At 41.0% G+C, this 17,688-nt stretch overlaps 1 protein-coding gene and 1 long non-coding RNA gene across 13 annotated transcripts; both read left to right on the top strand.

Moving 5' to 3' along the window:
* Nucleotides 1–4,077: 4,077 nt before the first annotated feature.
* Nucleotides 4,078–16,071, top strand: Zfp37 (ZFP37 zinc finger protein). Of its 12 annotated transcripts, none has more exons than XM_050131047.1 (5): nt 4,104–4,241; nt 6,345–6,441; nt 7,099–7,144; nt 10,502–10,636; nt 14,420–16,071. In XM_050131047.1, exons 3-5 carry the CDS (start codon nt 7,141–7,143, stop codon nt 15,967–15,969), a joined length of 1,689 nt encoding a protein of 562 aa, XP_049987004.1. In that variant the 5' UTR covers nt 4,104–4,241; nt 6,345–6,441; nt 7,099–7,140; the 3' UTR covers nt 15,970–16,071. The 12 variants fall into 12 exon arrangements, with proteins under 12 accessions (XP_049986995.1, XP_049987000.1, XP_049986998.1 ...); XM_050131044.1 differs by having other exon boundaries at nt 7,099–7,210; XM_050131049.1 differs by having other exon boundaries at nt 7,099–7,277.
* LOC126493909 (uncharacterized) lies at nt 11,854–12,771 on the top strand. The gene is made up of 3 exons (XR_007589897.1): nt 11,854–11,962; nt 12,000–12,405; nt 12,484–12,771. It is a non-coding gene; the product is annotated as an uncharacterized lncRNA (long non-coding RNA).
* Nucleotides 16,072–17,688: the final 1,617 nt, after the last annotated feature.

Raw genomic sequence — 17,688 nt, 5'->3', positions numbered from 1 at the left:
ATACAGAATAAAAATAATAAACTTAAGTTCGTATCAATATATTAAAGTCCATACTAATGTAAAATATATAGTTATAGTTGGTTTTTAGTTTAAAGCAGATTCAATAATTTATCCTTTAATCTTGTCATTTCTATATCCTCCCTTTTTTCAGAAAAAGATTCCTAAATCTAATCTTGTTTGCTTAGTTTCCTCCTTTATCATGGCCAGTAACAACTTGCAATCAATCACCCTAAAGATGATAAACATCCATAATCCATAGAATGACCAAACCCCACCCACTCTACCTCTTGGAATGTGGGCATCTTCTTTTTCCTGTTGTCTGGGGGTGGGGGAGATGGCATCTTTATGGGACCCTGAGAAAATTGGAATAATGGTCAAGCCCTGGAAGAGCTAGTTGTATTAGTCTTTTTGTTTAGTCTCTGTGTGGTAGGAAAGTTTAGATCTTATCTGAAGTCTTGACTGGATAGTCTGTGAGGCTGGATCATCTCAGCTAGCAGCTTTGCAGAGTTTTGAGGAAACTGCAACAGAGGCACTCTGAGAGGCTGGATCATCCGGGCTACTTGTTTTCATTGATGTCTTGTCCTCTTTTCTGAAAACACACAGACATTTAAAGGTATTGTATGTACCTTCATTACCACAAGTATGGAATTGTGCTGTGCACAAGTCAGCTAAAGATGAGTTTTCTCTTCTACGTTTAAGCAGGTAAAAGGCATCTGTAAACTTTATAAGTCTGTTTGGATTGCATAACCAAACTGTAATATAAATCCCTATCCATGCCGTAATAAGTCACGAGACTCTGTAACCAACAAGTTCCATCATGTCTCAGAGCTCTTCTCATGTAGAGGAACATATATGTCATCTGTCCTGTAGTCTTCTTAGATTTTTCTTTTTATATCTGTAGCCAAGATTTTCAGGAGGTCTTCTCTGGTCAGATCTGATCTCTATTAATTTTGAAGAAATATATAGCTTTTTGTTTCCAAAGTAAACAAAGACATAGCCTCTCCCCTAATGCAACATATTTTTTTAACTTCCATTCTGAAGTAAAGACAATCTTAAAATATACATGCTGGTTTAATTTAGCAGCTTTCATACCTAATGTCTCTCAGCAGCTATTGTTAGTTAGCATTTAAAAATTTCAAAGTCAACAAAGGATCCAGGCACCCTGTGTATTTCCCATCTTTATGTGGCTTTTTCCTTTTATATTACTTTACTTTCTCTTTGAGGGCTTTATTATTTTTAAACATTTGTTTATTTTCTATGACTGTCTATACCAATTTTATTTTCTTTCATCAGCTTGTGAGCACATTTTTAGGCATACTATATCTGTTCAGAGGTTTTCTTGGTCTGGAGCTTACTTTCCATTTATCTGCAGCATTTTCTAATCATGTAAGTCAAACCTTAAACTGCTAAGCAGCAGGGCTCTAGTGTCTAACTTCACCCCCTTCATTCCATGAGAGCCTAACCTCATGCCTGCAGGCCCAGCCTGGAGTTGGTCTATCTTCTCAATATGTGGGAAGTTTTGGGGTCCACACCGTGGTAGGCATTTCTACCTAGTCTCCTATCACTGAGTAGCTCACTACTTGGTGCTCATAAACACTATTTAAGTGCGTGGTAACAGGGTACCTTAAAAGAGCTATACCTCTTTGTGTCACTATTACTGAGCCTACCCAACAGACTGTGGTCACCAGAAAGCTTCTTTAGGCTTTGTGTGGATATATATGGTCAGATGTTAGGTGCCATTTGTACTTGTACTTTTCATTGGGACTGCCAGCCCACAAATAATGATCTGGAGACTTGTTACTAATTATGAAAGCTTGGCCTTAGTTTAGGATTTTTTTCCAGTTAGCTCTTATAACTTAATTAACCCATATTTTTTAATCTGTGTTCTGCCGTGTGGCCCATTATCTCATCCCCGTGTTGTATGTTCTGCTCTCTTATTCTGTTGGCACCATCCGCATGCTTAGATTCCTCTTCATCTTCCTGTCTCTCCCTGGAAATCCCACATAACCCTACTGCCTAGTTATCGACTATTGAGCTGTTTACTAAACCAGTCATGGTGTGCACAAGCATTCTGCCATAGAAGTCTGCTGGTATTGGTGGGAAGGGCTGACTTCGGGGAGAGTGATGAGGTAGGAGGGCTTGAGTTCTAGAATTGGTTTGGGAAATGGAATTTAGGGAGTGGGGCCATTCCTTTATACTGTGTGAAGATGTATCACTGTGGTTGATTTAATAAAAAGCTAAATGGTTAATAGCTGGGCAGGAGGACATCTGGACAGAGAAGCTCTGGGAAGAAGAATGGTGGCACCATCAGCCAGATGGAGAGGAAGTAGGACGGGCAGTGCTGAGTAAAGGTAACCAAGCCACATAAGAACAAAACAAAAACATAGATTAAAATTATGGGTGATGTGGAATAATCTTTTTGTACACTGTGAAAATGTCACTCTGATGGGTTTAGTAAAAAGCTGAATGCCCAATAGCTAGGTAGGATTTCCAGGCACAGAGAATGCTGGGAAGAAGGGTGAAGTCATCAGCCAGATGCAGGACAAGCAGCATGGGCATTACAAAGGAAAGTTAACTGAGCCATATAAAAGAATATCGATTAAAAGACATGGGTTAATTTAATCTATAAGAGCTAAAACTAAGCCTAAGCTATTGGCTGAACTTTATTAAGAAGTGTCCATGTGGTTATTTGAATGCTGGCAGGCAGGACAGAGAAAGGCTCACTAGACATGGATTAATTTAAGTTGTAAGAGCTGGTAGGACAAGCCTAAGCTATAAGCTAAGCTTTGTGATCTGGCAGTCCCATTGAGAAAGTTCACCTACAAGGTCACTTAGCCTGTTTTTCTGCCCAGTCTGGCCTGCACCTGAGCAGAGGAAGTATACTGGGGTGTAGAACTTTCTAGTGTCTTAAATTCATGTCCAAGAAGTCTTCTCTGGTGAACACCCCACCCAAGAGACTCAAGAAAAAGAATATGAAACTACTGTTGACAGACAGGCAATCTCTTTACTCCTTCAAGGTGAAGGTGCAAATCATGGATTTATTTATTTTAATTTAGGCTTTGGAATTTAGCTCAGCATAGAGCAGTATAGGCCTAGTAAGCAAGGCCTAAGGTGGGTGGGTTTGAAGAACTAAGTGAGACCACTGGATATCACTGAAATTTGACTCTAGAGATTATCCTCTGGCCTCCACATGTCAGCTCATTCTCTCTCTTCCTGCCCATACATGCTATTTTGGTCTTTAGAGACGAGCGCTTAGTGTAGCCCAGGCTAACCTCAAGTTCACGCTACAGACCCGGCTAGTCTTGAAAAGACTGTGTACCTCTGCCTCCTATGTACTGGGATTGCAGGCTGGGTCACCACACTCATTTCACCTTCAAATCAAAAAACAAGGATGGTTGAGTTAATAAAGAGAAATAATGTATTTGCAATAATCTCATCACGTCTGTCCTACCACAAATTTAAACCGGGGAATAAAGGCAGTGTAAGAGTTCTTTGCCCAATACCAACAGAGCTAAGGACCTTGCTTGAACATATTTACAAATTGAAAATTCCCCACAAAAACTGTTGAGTGACTGCAATGAACATGTTAAGTGCACTCAGAAGTCATTTTAACAGCCGTGCGATTCTGGTGAAATGTCTCTACTAAAGCTGGGCTCTAATCAGAAGTGGTGTGTTCACTGACTGATGCTTCTCCTTTTTTTCTTTCTTTCTCCATTGTTACAGCAATCCAAAGAATTTATCGTACGTCTCAGAGATAAATCAGTGTTACTAGTCTAGACCGGCTTTTATTGTTTCTTTCTCGGCGGGATTCGTCATCCTGTTTCCCTGGCAACAGCAACTGGAAAACCCTTTGGAAAAGCAATCCCAAGTTCTGTAACAGAACTCCTGACATGAAACCTCCCTGCGCGTCGGAGGTTTCAATTCTGGGGCGAACGTCTCGCAGCAGCTTCCCTCCGCACTGGGACCCAGCAGGCCAGCCTGCCTGGACAGTGATCCCAGAGGCGCCTGAGCCTCCGCTGTACGGCAGAGTCCATGCCAAGATGGCCGCGCCCACAAACCATCTCCGCAAGGCGCCGCCATCGAAGCTGCAGGACCCTCTGAAGCGGCGCTGGGGTGGCCGCCACGTCGGCCTCTGACTCCAACCAGGTCCTGACAAAGTCTGGGACGGTGAGCCGGAGGAGCGCGTCAAGGCCGGGCGTCCGAGGCAGATGGCTGCACCCGAGCCCGCGGACAGCGATGCGGTGAGGGCCATAGGATTTGGGGGCGGGTTGGCGGTCAGTAATTGGAGGGTGGCTGGAATCTGAAGACAAGATTTGAGATTTGTGACGTCGATATTAGATAGTCTTTTGGAATGCCGGTGTTCTGAGAGATCTACGTATTAGGGTATTATGGGCATATGGAGTGTTAGGTATACTGCTATGATACCCGTGGTGTTAGCTACCTTAGTCGAGGACTGCTGTAATTTTAAGAAATCACCGTTCTCACGGATCCGCCTAGACAGTGAGGCTTGGGGGCAGGGAACGTCTGTAACTGTCACTGACAGCGATTGAGTCTCCGTCTAGAAAGCTGGCAAGATCAGAAATGAGGGCTTTGTGATGTACCTGAGATGCGCCCTTATAGGGCTTCCTGTAAGGATTAGAATTTAGAATGAATGGGAACAGTCGTGATAAGCAGCTGGGTATTACAGGCTGTGGACTGTCAGAGGGGCAGTGTAGGGTTTTTCGGAATATGTGAACACCAGAGGATGGGGCCTTGGGGTCAGGGGTGGTGGTATTTCCAGGAGTCCGATCAGCAGTCAATGTCTTTCAGAGTTGGTGTTCTGTGTGCTGTGATGGGTAGTGGAATCTTGGAAGCTAATGGGATGAGAGTTGGTGTAATATGAGGTGTTTTATATTGAAGTGCTTATGGGGATGGTAGATTGTTATCTGGGGAGAAAAGATACCAATAATCCTAACTGTCTCATTAGTGACGGGGTTCTTGGTAGGAATTATTAATAATTATTAAAAGTCTTTTATGATTTTATGACTAGAATCCTGAGGTCAAGAGCTTGTGAGGTTGCTGGTCTTAAAGACAAGGCTCTGTGAGGTCACTGACTGGAGTTCAATGGAGGGTATCAATTGTTTTGTGAAGAATAGCGGTTGGGAACCTCTATGGAGGGGATGTATGTGAAGGTTAGTGACTGAGGAATCTTTGGGTGTCAATGATTGGAAAACTGTAGAACAGACTGTAAGATGTGCACCTATTTTAAGCCAGAGAATGTTTTAAGTAGCAACACACAGAGCCAGCCTGTCTTTTAATGTCTGAAATTCTAGAAACAGGAAAGAGACCACAAGATTGCAAATATGAATGTAAGATAGTTTCCAGGCAATAGTGTCTTTTATAGGTACTATATATAATAGTACGAGGCAACAGTGCCTTTGATGAAGAAAATAGGAGAGGACAATATAGTAGATGAGGAGTGTGATGTTTGCAAGTTAATCTTTTGAAGAAATAATAGTTGATTTGAATACAAATTATGACAGGTTGTGGCTAATGCATGGATCCAAGGAATGTTCAAAAGAAAGAATGCCAATTTCTCAGGCCTCAAGATAGAAACTAGGTTCTTGTTATACGAAGGAGGAGGAAGAAGAAGAAGAAGGAAGAAGTAGTAGTAGAAGAAGAAAAAGGAGAAGAAGAAAGATCATTAATGTGTGGGAACACACATGCATACACACATACACACATGCATACACACATACACACACATGCAAGAAAAGTAGAAAAACATGAAATCAATGTTAGAAGGTATTATATAATGTAAGATCATATTGGCTAGTGTTGGATTTAGATTTTATTCTAATTTCAATGAGAAATCACTGAATTTAAGTCAGAAAGTGATTTGGTTTGAACCAAAAAGACCATCATGCCTGCTTTATGGAAGATAAACTACAAGGCTATATAGTCAGAAGGTCAGAAGTTTATTGCAGTAATCAAAGGCAAGAGAGTATGGTGACAATTTGGAATTACACTGGAAGAATTAACATTCAGAGTACATCTAGATGTGTGGCAATAGGATGTATTGGTGAGTTAATATGGACAATGGAATTGAGATCTAGATTTTTTTGGTCTAGGAACGGGTGTGTAGAATTTTTGTATATGTCAGCAGATGTCCCAATATAATCCAGTCCCTAGCAAAGTCCTCAAGCACTGAGTCTCTTTGGGACTTTCTAACACATTTCATATGTGTTGCCAAAACTCGTTTCTGGAAATAAGCGTGTTCTCTGTGACTCTACTTGGAAAAGACTCTTGGATTCTGTGTTTTCATCCTGAATTCATCCCTTAATGATTTGCTTTGTGTCCTTTAGCTATAATCAACCATGGCTGTGACTATAATTACATGATGAATCTTGTCATCTTCCTATTGAATCACTGAGCCATACAAGACTAATGTATTAAAAGCTGGTGAGTCTGTAAACACTCGAGATAGTGAAACTGGATAAGAAATTAAAGATAGGCTCTGCTTGCTATCACTGTAAGGAATCAGGATCCTTGGGAGATGGGTGAACAGTCAATGAGAGGTAAGAACTGGAGTTTGCTGATAGAGATCAGGGTTTCAGTGATGGCCACAGTAAAAGAGTTCTGTTGGTATTAGTGATTGGAGATTAATCAGAGTAGACATTTCAGGACTTCTTGGAGGTCGAGATCAGTGTATATTGTGGAACCCCATGATAGAGGAATCCACTGGGCAAGTGCCTGGGAGGATCTGCTGATGTTTGGTAATAGAGTTGTTGGCATCAGTCATTCTAGAATTAATTAAGTGGTTAGGAGGGTTGTACTGTGTTGGAGATTGTGAGGGCAGTGGCACTTAGTGTCGGGGGTTATTAAGAGTGCAGACAGGAAGCCTGTGAGGTCGAGATTAGTGACATATCAGTATTGCTAGTCTGTGAGGGTGAGGGATTATCTTTAAATGTACATAGTAATCAATAGTGGATAGTTGAGGCAAAACCAAATTCTGTTGTTCAGATCACTCCTGAACGTGGAGAATTAACGAATTACAGGCTGAATAGGAGTGTGGGAGAAACCAGTAACATCAAAGGTGTGTTTATGGCTTTTACTCAGAAAGAATGGAAGCAGCTGGAACCTGCGCAGAGGAACTTATCAATGGGTAAGAACAATTCCCCATCACTTGGAATGTGTTCACTGCAATTCCTTCTGCCTCAAGTTTCAATGGGTAAGAGCAATTCCCCATCACTTGGATTTTGTTCACTGTGATCCCTTCTGCCTCAAGTCTTCGATGGGTAAGAGCAATCCCCATCACTTGGATTGTGTTCACTGTGATCCCTTCTGCCTCAAGTCTTTGATGGTTTTTTTTTTATTGTTGGTGGTAGTGGTAGTGGTTGTAGTCTGCCTACAACCACTCATTTGTTCCTAGCTTCCCAGACCCGAAATAGTCACAAAGAAACTATATTAATTGAAATACTGCTTAGCCTATTAGCTCAGGCTTCTTATTAACTAATTCTTACATCTTAAATTAACTCATTCCTATTATTTTGTATTTTACCGTGAGGCTTGTGGTTTACCAGTAAGGTTCTGGGGCATCAGTCTCCTTCAGCAGCTACATGACTTTACCTATTCTCTCTCTCTCTCTGCATCTCTGTTCAGATTTTCCACCTGGCTTTACTCTGTTAAGCCATTAGCCAAAAGTGGTTTCTTTATAGCAGTAAAACATATTCATAGCATACAGAGGGGAATCCCACATCACCTCCCCTTTTCTGTTTAATTGAAAAGGAAAGTTTTAACTTTAATATATCAAGATTACATACAACAAAACAGTTTTAGTCCATTTACATTTGGCAAATTAAGGAAAATGCTCTATCATCTATCCTATCTTCGTGAATCTAAAGTTTCATTTCTAATCTATCTTTTATAATTATAACTATCTTTCTTCAACTCTATCAAAGACTCCAAAAGACTATACTATTACCTAAGTAAACAGGGGGTGCATCGCAAGCAACTTCCAAAACTCTAGAATTTATAGAGACATGTCACTGTCTGGACAGTCACCTTAATACTGGAGTATCCATCTTCAGCCCACAGGCCCATAGTATCTGGCAAACTCTTTCATGAAGCAGGAAATTTCAAAGACAGTTCTGCCTATATTGGCATTTTATCTGTCACTTTCTTCTGTGTCCTGCAGAACGTCTGGCAGACTCTTCCATGAAGCAGGAACCCTGAAGGATTGTTCTCACCTTCTTTAGACAATTTTAGCAGTTATTTTTCTATGGATCCTACATGTCCAGTTTATACAGCATTCCATCAAGCAATCCAGGCAAGAGCAGTTTCTTGTCCAAATGGCTAGCCTTGTCACATTGAAGGCAAATTCCACAATGGGTTTCTTCAAGGCCCACCAACCTCTCTGAAGTAATTGGTGCTGCCAGAAGCAGACATGTCTCACTGTCAAGAAAAGTCTTAAGTTCTTAAAACATTTTAAATGCCATATTCTGTATGTCTTTGAAAGATTTGAAGGGTACTTATTCAGCTGAAATATATATATCTCTTTACATCTAGAAAACCTAACTAACATGACTACAAGTTTGACTATTATAAATTACTATCTATTAATCTGTATTTCTTAACTATACATTACATTTTTAAATGAACTGCACAAACACAATACCTTAAACAAGAGCAAATAATATAACAAAATTGACCTAAAATTTTTATCAATAGACCAAGACCAATACAAAATATTCCTCTCCATGTCATATCCCCTTTTAAACGAAAACAAACATTTATAAACAATTTGGAAATTTGAGTGTAGTTCTCTCTAAACTGCTTCCTGCTTTTTGTTGGGCATAGTATTTTGGGGGGGTTCATGGAGACCCTTCGGGAGGGGGGGATATTGGACCATCAAACCACATTAGTCTGGAAGGAATCCACAGGTCTCATCCTCTGTGGAAACAAAAGCAGAACCTCTTTTCCAAAGCAACATATCCTTAGACTCAAATTTTGAAGTCAAGATACCTTTAAGATATATATGTTGGTTTGGCTTAGCAGCCCCCAGAATCAAATCTCTCTGTAGTAAAAAAAAAAATAAAAGAAAACATAATAATATGCATAATCTAGACTCTCTGTATATATTCCATCTTTACATGCCTTGTTTTTCTTTACTCTTTTAATCTATGACTATCTGTACTTTTTTATATTACTTTTACTGTCTCTTTAAAGTCTTTGGTTTTTTTTTTTGTAAAGCTATTATTTCTTCTTATAATTGTCTGTACTCTCTTTCTTTTCTCTCCCAAGCCTATGTACATATTTTAAACACACTATGACCTATTCAGAGGTTTGTTTCTGTCTGAATCTGTCTTTATTGTGTAGCTGTAATCATTTTCTTACCAGGTGAGCAACTTGGTTGTAGTGGCCCTGGATGCTGGCTCACCTTTCTCAGCCTTTCATTATGGTGGAGGTACCTTTACTGCCAACTCTAGGACCTCCAGGTGGGAGCCATGACCACCACCTCAACTCTGGGAAGCTGTTGGCCCATGCTGCCACCAAGTAACTCGCAGCCTGTTGCCCACAAACCCCAGTCAAGTTTCTTAGCCTCCTGAGAGAGTCAGAGTTGTTAGTGCAACTAGCACAAACCAGGAAGCCTTCTTAAAGAGCCGTGCAGGTTTTGTTGCTACTGATGACTCAGGAAGCCTTCTCTTAAAAGAATCATGCCTCTGCTTGCTTCTAGCAAACAGAGTCCACCCGAGAAAATGCTGCTACCAAAAAAGCTGTGCTTAACTCTGCTTTTTTTGTGTCTAGAATTTCTTCCTAAGATCTCTCAGGTTTTAAGTGGATGTAGTCAGCCCCATGTTGAGTACTATGTTGTAGGTGGAGACTGCTCATTCATTCCTAGCTGCCCAGACCCGAAATAGCCACACAGAAATTATATTAATTAAAATACTGATTGGCCTATTCGCTCAGGCTTCTTATTAATTAATTCTTACATCTTAAATTAGTTCATCCCTATTAGTTTGTATTTTACCACCAGGCTCATGGTTTACTGGTAAGGTTCTGGGATGTCTGTCTCCTTTGGTAGCTACATGGCCTCTTCTTGATTCTGCTCTCTCTCTCTCTCTCTCTCTCTCTCTCTCTCTCTCTCTCTCTCTCCATCTCTGAATTTTCCACCTGGCTTTACTCTGTTAAGCCTTTGGCCTTAAATAAAGCAGCTTCTTTATTAATCAATGGCAATAAAACATAGTCACAGCATACAGAGGGGAATCCCACACCAGGTGGTAGTGGTAGTGAGTCAAGGAGTTTCAATCCCTTTTTGGTACTAGGAAGAACACTTGGAGACATTGCCTTCAAAAGGGAAGGTCTATACTCAGTTGAAGCACACAGATATCCCTATTGTGAAACATTAGAAGTCATATATGTTTATTAGCCTTGAAAGGTCCTGAAGTACAAGCACAAGGGCTTGATTTCTGAGATGAGATGGTTGGTCCTACACTCAGTTTCTACCTTTTCTTATGAGTAGAAAATCAAGATCCCAAACAAGGCATGATCTCTAAGTTGGAAGAAGAAGAAGAGTCATCACTGGGAGAGGCGAAAACAACCAGCTCACATAGTGTGAGCAAAGTAGCATGGCCCAAGAAATCAGGAGCCAATGAAAGTAAGTTTTTAGTTTCTTGGTGCTAAGTTTGGAATTCTTCAAAGAATAACTTGTAAATTTTTATTAGGGCTGGGGAGACAGCTCAACATAGAGAGTGCTTCTTCACTGTGCAAGGACCTAGATTAAAACCCCAATTTGAAAAAAAAATCTTTTTTCTTAAAAGTCCCAGATTTTCTTCTCTTAACCAGGAAATAGGAGAAAAAGAATTCAAATTACAAATATTTTTTTTTCTTGGAGATTCTAATATCTCCTCTTTCTGTGAACTTGTCGACATGAGAGGCTCATGACAAGCTCTTGTTTTTTTTGGAGAAGAAAAAAATGGGTGGGTAGAACCACTTAATTCCTAAAACCCCTGCGTGGATGTGGTAGCTATCCATTTCAGGTAGAATGGTCAGAGCAAGCCCCGTGGTTCAGTGGGGGAGGCATGCCACTGGGAAGGCCCGGGGGCATGACCGTCACTATTCTGACTGTGACGAGGGACTGAACCTGCAGTCGCTGATTCCCTTCACTTAGCTCCTAGCCCTGTCCATGTGCCCATTGCTTAGCTGTCAGAAGACTCCACCTGGGCTCTCAACCTCATTCCTGTTTACCATATTTAGAAAAGAGTCCTCTTCTGCCCTCTACCCACGCACCAATTCCCTAATGTATGACATTTTCTCCTGATAAATTTGGACATTCTTAGGTTCTTCTGCATCTCGGAATGATGCCCTTGCTCCTAATGGTTTTGTTTCCTTCCTTTCACTACAGAGCTTCCTCTACCCGTGTTCCATAAGACATCATCACGTCCATTTGTCCCTAATCCCTGTGATGACTTGAATGAGTTGTTCCCCATTGTCTTGGGCTTTTGAATGCTTGGTTCCCAGTTGGTGGCACTGTTTGGGGAGGCTTAGGAGGTGTGAACTGTTTCCTGCTTCCTGCTCCATGCCTGTCCCTTGCTTCCATATCTCCCTGCCATGACAGACTCTTATCTGTGATAGCAATAGGAAAGTAGTTAATATGATTAATATAGCCAACCTGCTTACCCTCTAATGCACATGTTAATAACTTTGATTAACCTTAAATTATTGCCCTTTCTTTAATTAGCAAGTTTACTCACCAGCTTCCCTGTATTTGCCGATGGTTCCTTCAGGTCCCAGCTTCCCTGTCTGTCTTTGCTGATAGTTCCTTCAGGTCCCAGCTTCCCTTTCTTTGCTGATGGTTCCTTCAGGTCCCAGCTTCCCTGTCTGTCTTTGCTGATAGTTCCTTCAGGTCCCAGCTTCCCTTTCTTTGCTGATAGTTCCTTCAGGTCCCAGCTTCCCTGTCTGTCTTTGCTGATGGTTCCTTCAGGTCCCAGCTTCCCTTTCTTTGCTGATAGTTCCTTCAGGTCCCAGCTTCCCTGTCTGTCTTTGCTGATGGTTCCTTCAGGTCCCAGCTTCCCTGTCTTTGCTGATGGTTCCTTCAGGTCCCAGCTTCCCTGTCTGTCTTTGCTGATGGTTCCTTCAGGTCCCAGCTTCCCTGTCTGTCTTTGCTGATGGTTCCTTCAGGTCCCAGCTTCCCTGTCTGTCTTTGCTGATGGTTCCTTCAGGTCCCAGCTTCCCTGTCTGTCTTTGCTGATGGTTCCTTCAGGTCCCAGCTTCCCTGTCTGTCTTTGCTGATGGTTCCTTCAGGTCCCAGCTTCCCTGTCTGTCTTTGCTGATGGTTCCTTCAGGTCCCAGCTTCCCTGTCTGTCTTTGCTGATGGTTCCTTCAGGTCCCAGCTTCCCTGTCTGTCTTTGCTGATGGTTCCTTCAGGTCCCAGCTTCCCTGTCTGTCTTTGCTGATGGTTCCTTCAGGTCCCAGCTTCCCTGTCTTTGCTGATGGTTCCTTCAGGTCCCAGCTTCCCTGTCTTTGCTGATGGTTCCTTCAGGTCCCAGCTTCCCTGTCTTTGCTGATGGTTCCTTCAGGTCCCAGCTTCCCTGTCTTTGCTGATGGTTCCTTCAGGTCCTGTCTCCTTATGTTCTGTCCCTCTGTTGCCCACTGTCCAACAGGCACCCATTATGTAAATACAAGCTCATTTTCTACATTGGCATCTTCTAAGGCCTCTGTCATACTACATGTCAAGTGGATAGGTCTTGATCACTTTCTTTCAAGAAGGAAGTTTGTCCCTGTCTTCCCCATCATCACTGGGTATCAGAAGACTTGGCTTGGCATGGTGCCTGGAAGATCCTGTTTATCTTCTTATCCCAGGATGCTGAACCTCTTAAGCGTCTCTGGATGAAAAACAGCCATCATTTCAACTTCTCTGGGCTCCCTACTACATCTGACTCAGTCCAAACCTGCCTCGGCCTCCGTCTCTGTCTGGCTCTCTGTCTCTTCAGATGGGTCTCTATTATGTAGCCCTGGCTAGCCTGGAACTCACAGAGATCCACCTGCCTCTGTCTCATGAGTGATGGGATTTAAGATGTGTGTCACATACCCCACCAGAAAACAAATCTCTTAAATGCCCTCCATAAAAATGAGAATTTCAGCCCTTGTTCCAGATACCATATTTTCTCCATGTAAAATCCCTTTATCACTCTTACATGTTTTTCTCTTCAAATGTTTAAAATTCTTATTTCTGATGGCTTCCCTACTCCATTTCTATGTAGAGAATCAGTGTGTGGGGAAGCCTTGTGCAGAAGGCAAGTAGTCTTAGCGAAGAGGAACAATGTTTTAAGATTTCTGTAAATGTAATTGTGAAATATGCAGGAGAAAGATGTGAGCAAGTACTGAGACCTATATACATACACTTAATATATCTGATGATTTTGCAGTTAGAAGGACAGGAACTAGAGGTATGTACTTGAAAGTAAACTTGAAAAACAGGTGGGTGTGCACTGTAAACCCAAATGGCATAGAGTATTTCCCAAGCTAATTACTAGGAATCTCATGGCCTTATAAAGGCATCAGGGAACTGAGAGGAACTATGAAGCTTTTGTTTAGTAAGATGTCCTTGCTCCATTGCTCATGGATGGGAACAGTGGACATCCTCTCCTGCTTAGTGTCTCAGTCATCTATTAGTTCCTTGGGTCTCCTTGGCAGACATATTCTCTATTTTAGTTTATTTTAGCTGGCCTTAATAAATAGAGGGATTTATTGAAGAGACTTGGGTATATCTCTCATAACCTAAAGGCAGAGACTTTAGCCAGACTCCACCAGGAGCAAGAATTGGCAACTTGGAGGTCACAGGAATTGAAATTATGCACACTGTATTCTTGAGGACAAATAGTCCTACATTTCTACTTCTTTCTGTGTGTGTATGCTTCATTCTTTGTGTTGAAAGCTCTTTATTACATAGGAGAATCGTGCCTTTCACAGTACTTGGATTATGTCATCTTAATCACAAGGGAGAGACTGGTAATGTCTTGCCATGTAGCCCAGGCTGATCCCAAACTTATGAAAACCCTCTGTTTCAATCTCCCAAGTACTGGGATTAACAGGCACATGCCACCTTACCTGGCATAATCACAAAGTCTTTTAACTTAATGCATTCCTTATTCGGATCTCCTTATGTCTATCCGCCTTCTATCCCAACCTTCAAGATTCTCTTTCTAAGCAGCCAAAGCTTTCCCTAACGACTACTCTTAGTTTTCTTTCCCCTGACATTCCTACAGCTCTCTCCCCTCAGGCGAATAGAGACAGTCATCCTAAATGAGTTATTTCACATTGGCACATTAGGCTTGAACAAGTATCCAACCCCAACCAGGGCATCTCTTTATGAATCTTATAAAGAACTTCAGTGGGAGTGTAAAAACTTACAAGAATGTCTTATTAAATTCTCTTTTAGAAGTCCAACAAGCTGATGATCACATAGAGGAAAAGCAGAAATCTCGAGGCAAGCTCATTGAGGAAGCTACACTCAAGAAGAAAAATTCAACTAGTAAGAAAAGCAGTGCATGTGCTTTGTTGGAGAAAAAAAAAGTCAGTACAAAACATGCTCCTTCAAAAAAAAAGCTTCCAAAATCCGATTCACATGGAAAGAGCTTAAAGCAGAATTTAGATTTACCTGATCAGATTAAAAACACCACAAAAAAGAAATCGGATACAGCTAAAGAACACACGAAATCATTCAGCCACACCATAGCTGAAACAGCAAAAGATAAAATTCCAGCCAGAGAGAAATGTGAGAAAATCCTCAACAAAAAGTTGCCTGGTAAAGGTGACAGAAATCACACTGGCAAGAGATGTGAGAAAGTGTACCATCGTAGCTCATCTCACAGTAAAGAAGACAAGATCCAGGCTGGAGAGAGACAGAAATCATCTAGCCGTAGTTCACCTACCAAGTCTGAGAAAGCTCCAGCTTCTGGGAAGCCTTATAAATGCAATCACTGTGGGAAGGTCCTCAGCCATAAACAAGGACTCATTGACCATCAAAGAACTCACACCGGGGAGAAACCATATGAATGTAATGAGTGTGGGATAGCTTTTAGCCAGAAGTCCCACCTGGTTGTACATCAGAGAACTCACACTGGAGAAAAACCATATGAATGTGTTCAGTGTGGCAAAGCTCATGGTCATAAACATGCCCTCACTGACCATCTAAGAGTTCATACTGGAGAAAAGCCCTACGAATGTAATCAATGCGGAAAAACCTTTAGACACAGCTCCAACCTTATGCAGCATGTAAGATCGCACACAGGTGAGAAGCCTTATGAGTGTAAGGAATGTGGCAAATCCTTTAGATATAATTCATCTCTTACTGAACATGTGAGAACACACACAGGTGAAATACCATATGAATGCAATGAATGTGGCAAAGCTTTTAAGTATAGTTCATCCCTGACTAAACACATGCGAATCCATACTGGCGAGAGACCATTTGAATGTAATGAGTGTGGGAAAACTTTTAGCAAAAAGTCCCACCTGGTTATACATCAAAGAACTCATACAAAGGAGAAACCTTATAAATGTGACGAGTGTGGGAAAGCCTTTGGACATAGTTCATCCCTTACTTACCATCTGCGAACTCATACAGGCGATTGCCCCTTTGAATGTAATCAGTGTGGTAAAGCCTTTAAGCAAATTGAAGGCCTTACTCAACACCAGAGAGTTCATACTGGTGAGAAACCCTATGAATGTCCCGAGTGCGGGAAAGCCTTTAGTCAAAAGTCACACCTCATCGTGCACCAGAGAACTCACACAGGGGAGAAGCCCTTTGAATGCTATGAGTGTGGGAAAGCCTTCAGTGCAAAGTCCCAGCTTGTTATACATCAGCGATCCCACACGGGAGAGAAACCCTATGAATGTGATGAGTGTGGGAAAGCCTTTAAACAGAATGCTTCTCTTACCAGACATATGAAAAGCCACTCAGAAGAGCAATCTAATGAGGAAAATTAATGTAGGAAATCTGACGACTGACTGGTTTGGTCTCGTTCAATGTTAAAAGATGGTCTCAACTTGATGTAGGTTAGAAAATCTTTTTTAAGGACATTATTCCTTGTTATACATGAGAGAATTTGAATATGGATCTTTACATAATAGCAATTGATTAATAATAAAATTTAAACTTGATCCTAAACCTATACAGAAAATACTGTATTTTTACACTTGTTATAAATTATCTCCATATTAGAGCAAAATATGAATCTTAAAAAATGTGAATAAGGATTTGGGGAGATAATCAGTAAAATTATTCCTGAGCAAGTATGAGGACCTGAATTCCACCCTTAGGATCCCTGTGCTTGCAATCTCAGAACTGGGAAAGTTGAGACAGGAGAGTCCTTGAAACTACCTGACCAGACAGACTAGCCAAATTTGCAAGCCATATGTCACAGGGAGGAAATCTGCTTTAAACAAGATACAGTTATCCTGAGGAAAATACATTTGGCATTTGGCCTGCACATATGCACTCACACATATGACCACAAACACACAAAAGTGTGAAAATATTATTATAGTAACAAATGACCAGTAAAATATGCCAAGAATTCATGAGCTATTAGGCTGTTGTGTACTGAAGCACCACAATTAGTATTCAATCTGTATTTATGCTTTTGCATACTTACTGCCTTGTTTAAAATAAAAGTGTGGTTATCCCCTCTGGTATGATCTAGCTTTCTTTGCTAATGTCTATGTTGGCTCTGAATCAGTAGAAAACTTACTAGGTTTTTTTTTTTTTTTGTTGAAGTAGCATCTCACTGTGTAGTCCTAGCTAGCCTAGAACTTGCTATGTAGACCAAACTGGCTTCAAACTAACAGAGATGTGCTTGTCCCTGCCTCCCAAGTGCTGGGATTAAAGGCTTGAATAGAAAATTTTGTGGGGTTTTGTCTAGATGTTATTAATGAGAGGTTAAGGAAAAGCTGGAAAATGCTGGTAGAGAATGATGCTCAAGTTATGTTGTTAAGCACAGACAGTGGATACAGTATATTCTCACTGTGGACAAAGAGGGTGTGTTTGCCTGTCTTTTCCTGCCTCTTTGTGTACAAATGTAATTATACGCATATATTTGTATATGAATAGACTTGTTTTTTTAATCTAGAAGAAACTTTAGTGGTTACCACTGAACACAGAAGTACAGGATTGAGGTCTGACATTTTTATCGTGTACATGTGTTATATTCAAATATATATTAAAATACTTTTATATGCACAAATTAACACAGTTAAAAATACAACTCAGTCCATTCCACAGTGTTGTTTGACAAAGTAACATAAGGTTTCTATGCTCATTTATGAACAATGAATTTGTGGTATATGGCACTAAACCTTGATATTGCATTCACACAAAGATTGTCCTTTTGAACACAGGTTTTGTTAACATAACGATTCACACCTGTAACAGTATTTTACTTCCCTTGTTTGCTATTAAACTGAAGAATAATTCTGGGTACAAATGAATGAAAGTGGCATTTTGAACCATCATTCCATTTTATTTCATATTCAGAGTGTTCATTAACAAATGTCTTAGTCAAGGATTTCAGCTGTATTTCAACAAATGTCTCCATACCTTGTTCTTGCCCACTGAGCAGATATTGTTGATGGATCACTCACTCTGCTTCTCTCAGAGTCTGTTTCAGAATGTCAAGGTTCTGCCTGTCACTTTGACTTTGTTCAAGA

This window comes from Alexandromys fortis, unplaced genomic scaffold (assembly GCF_014885135.2).
Source record: "Alexandromys fortis isolate MF-2015 unplaced genomic scaffold, M_Fortis_MF-2015_v1.1 scaffold_352, whole genome shotgun sequence".
NCBI classification, from domain to species: Eukaryota; Metazoa; Chordata; class Mammalia; order Rodentia; family Cricetidae; genus Alexandromys; species Alexandromys fortis.
The sequence above is the reverse complement of the archived record's forward strand: the minus strand, read 5'-3'. Positions and strand labels throughout refer to the sequence as shown.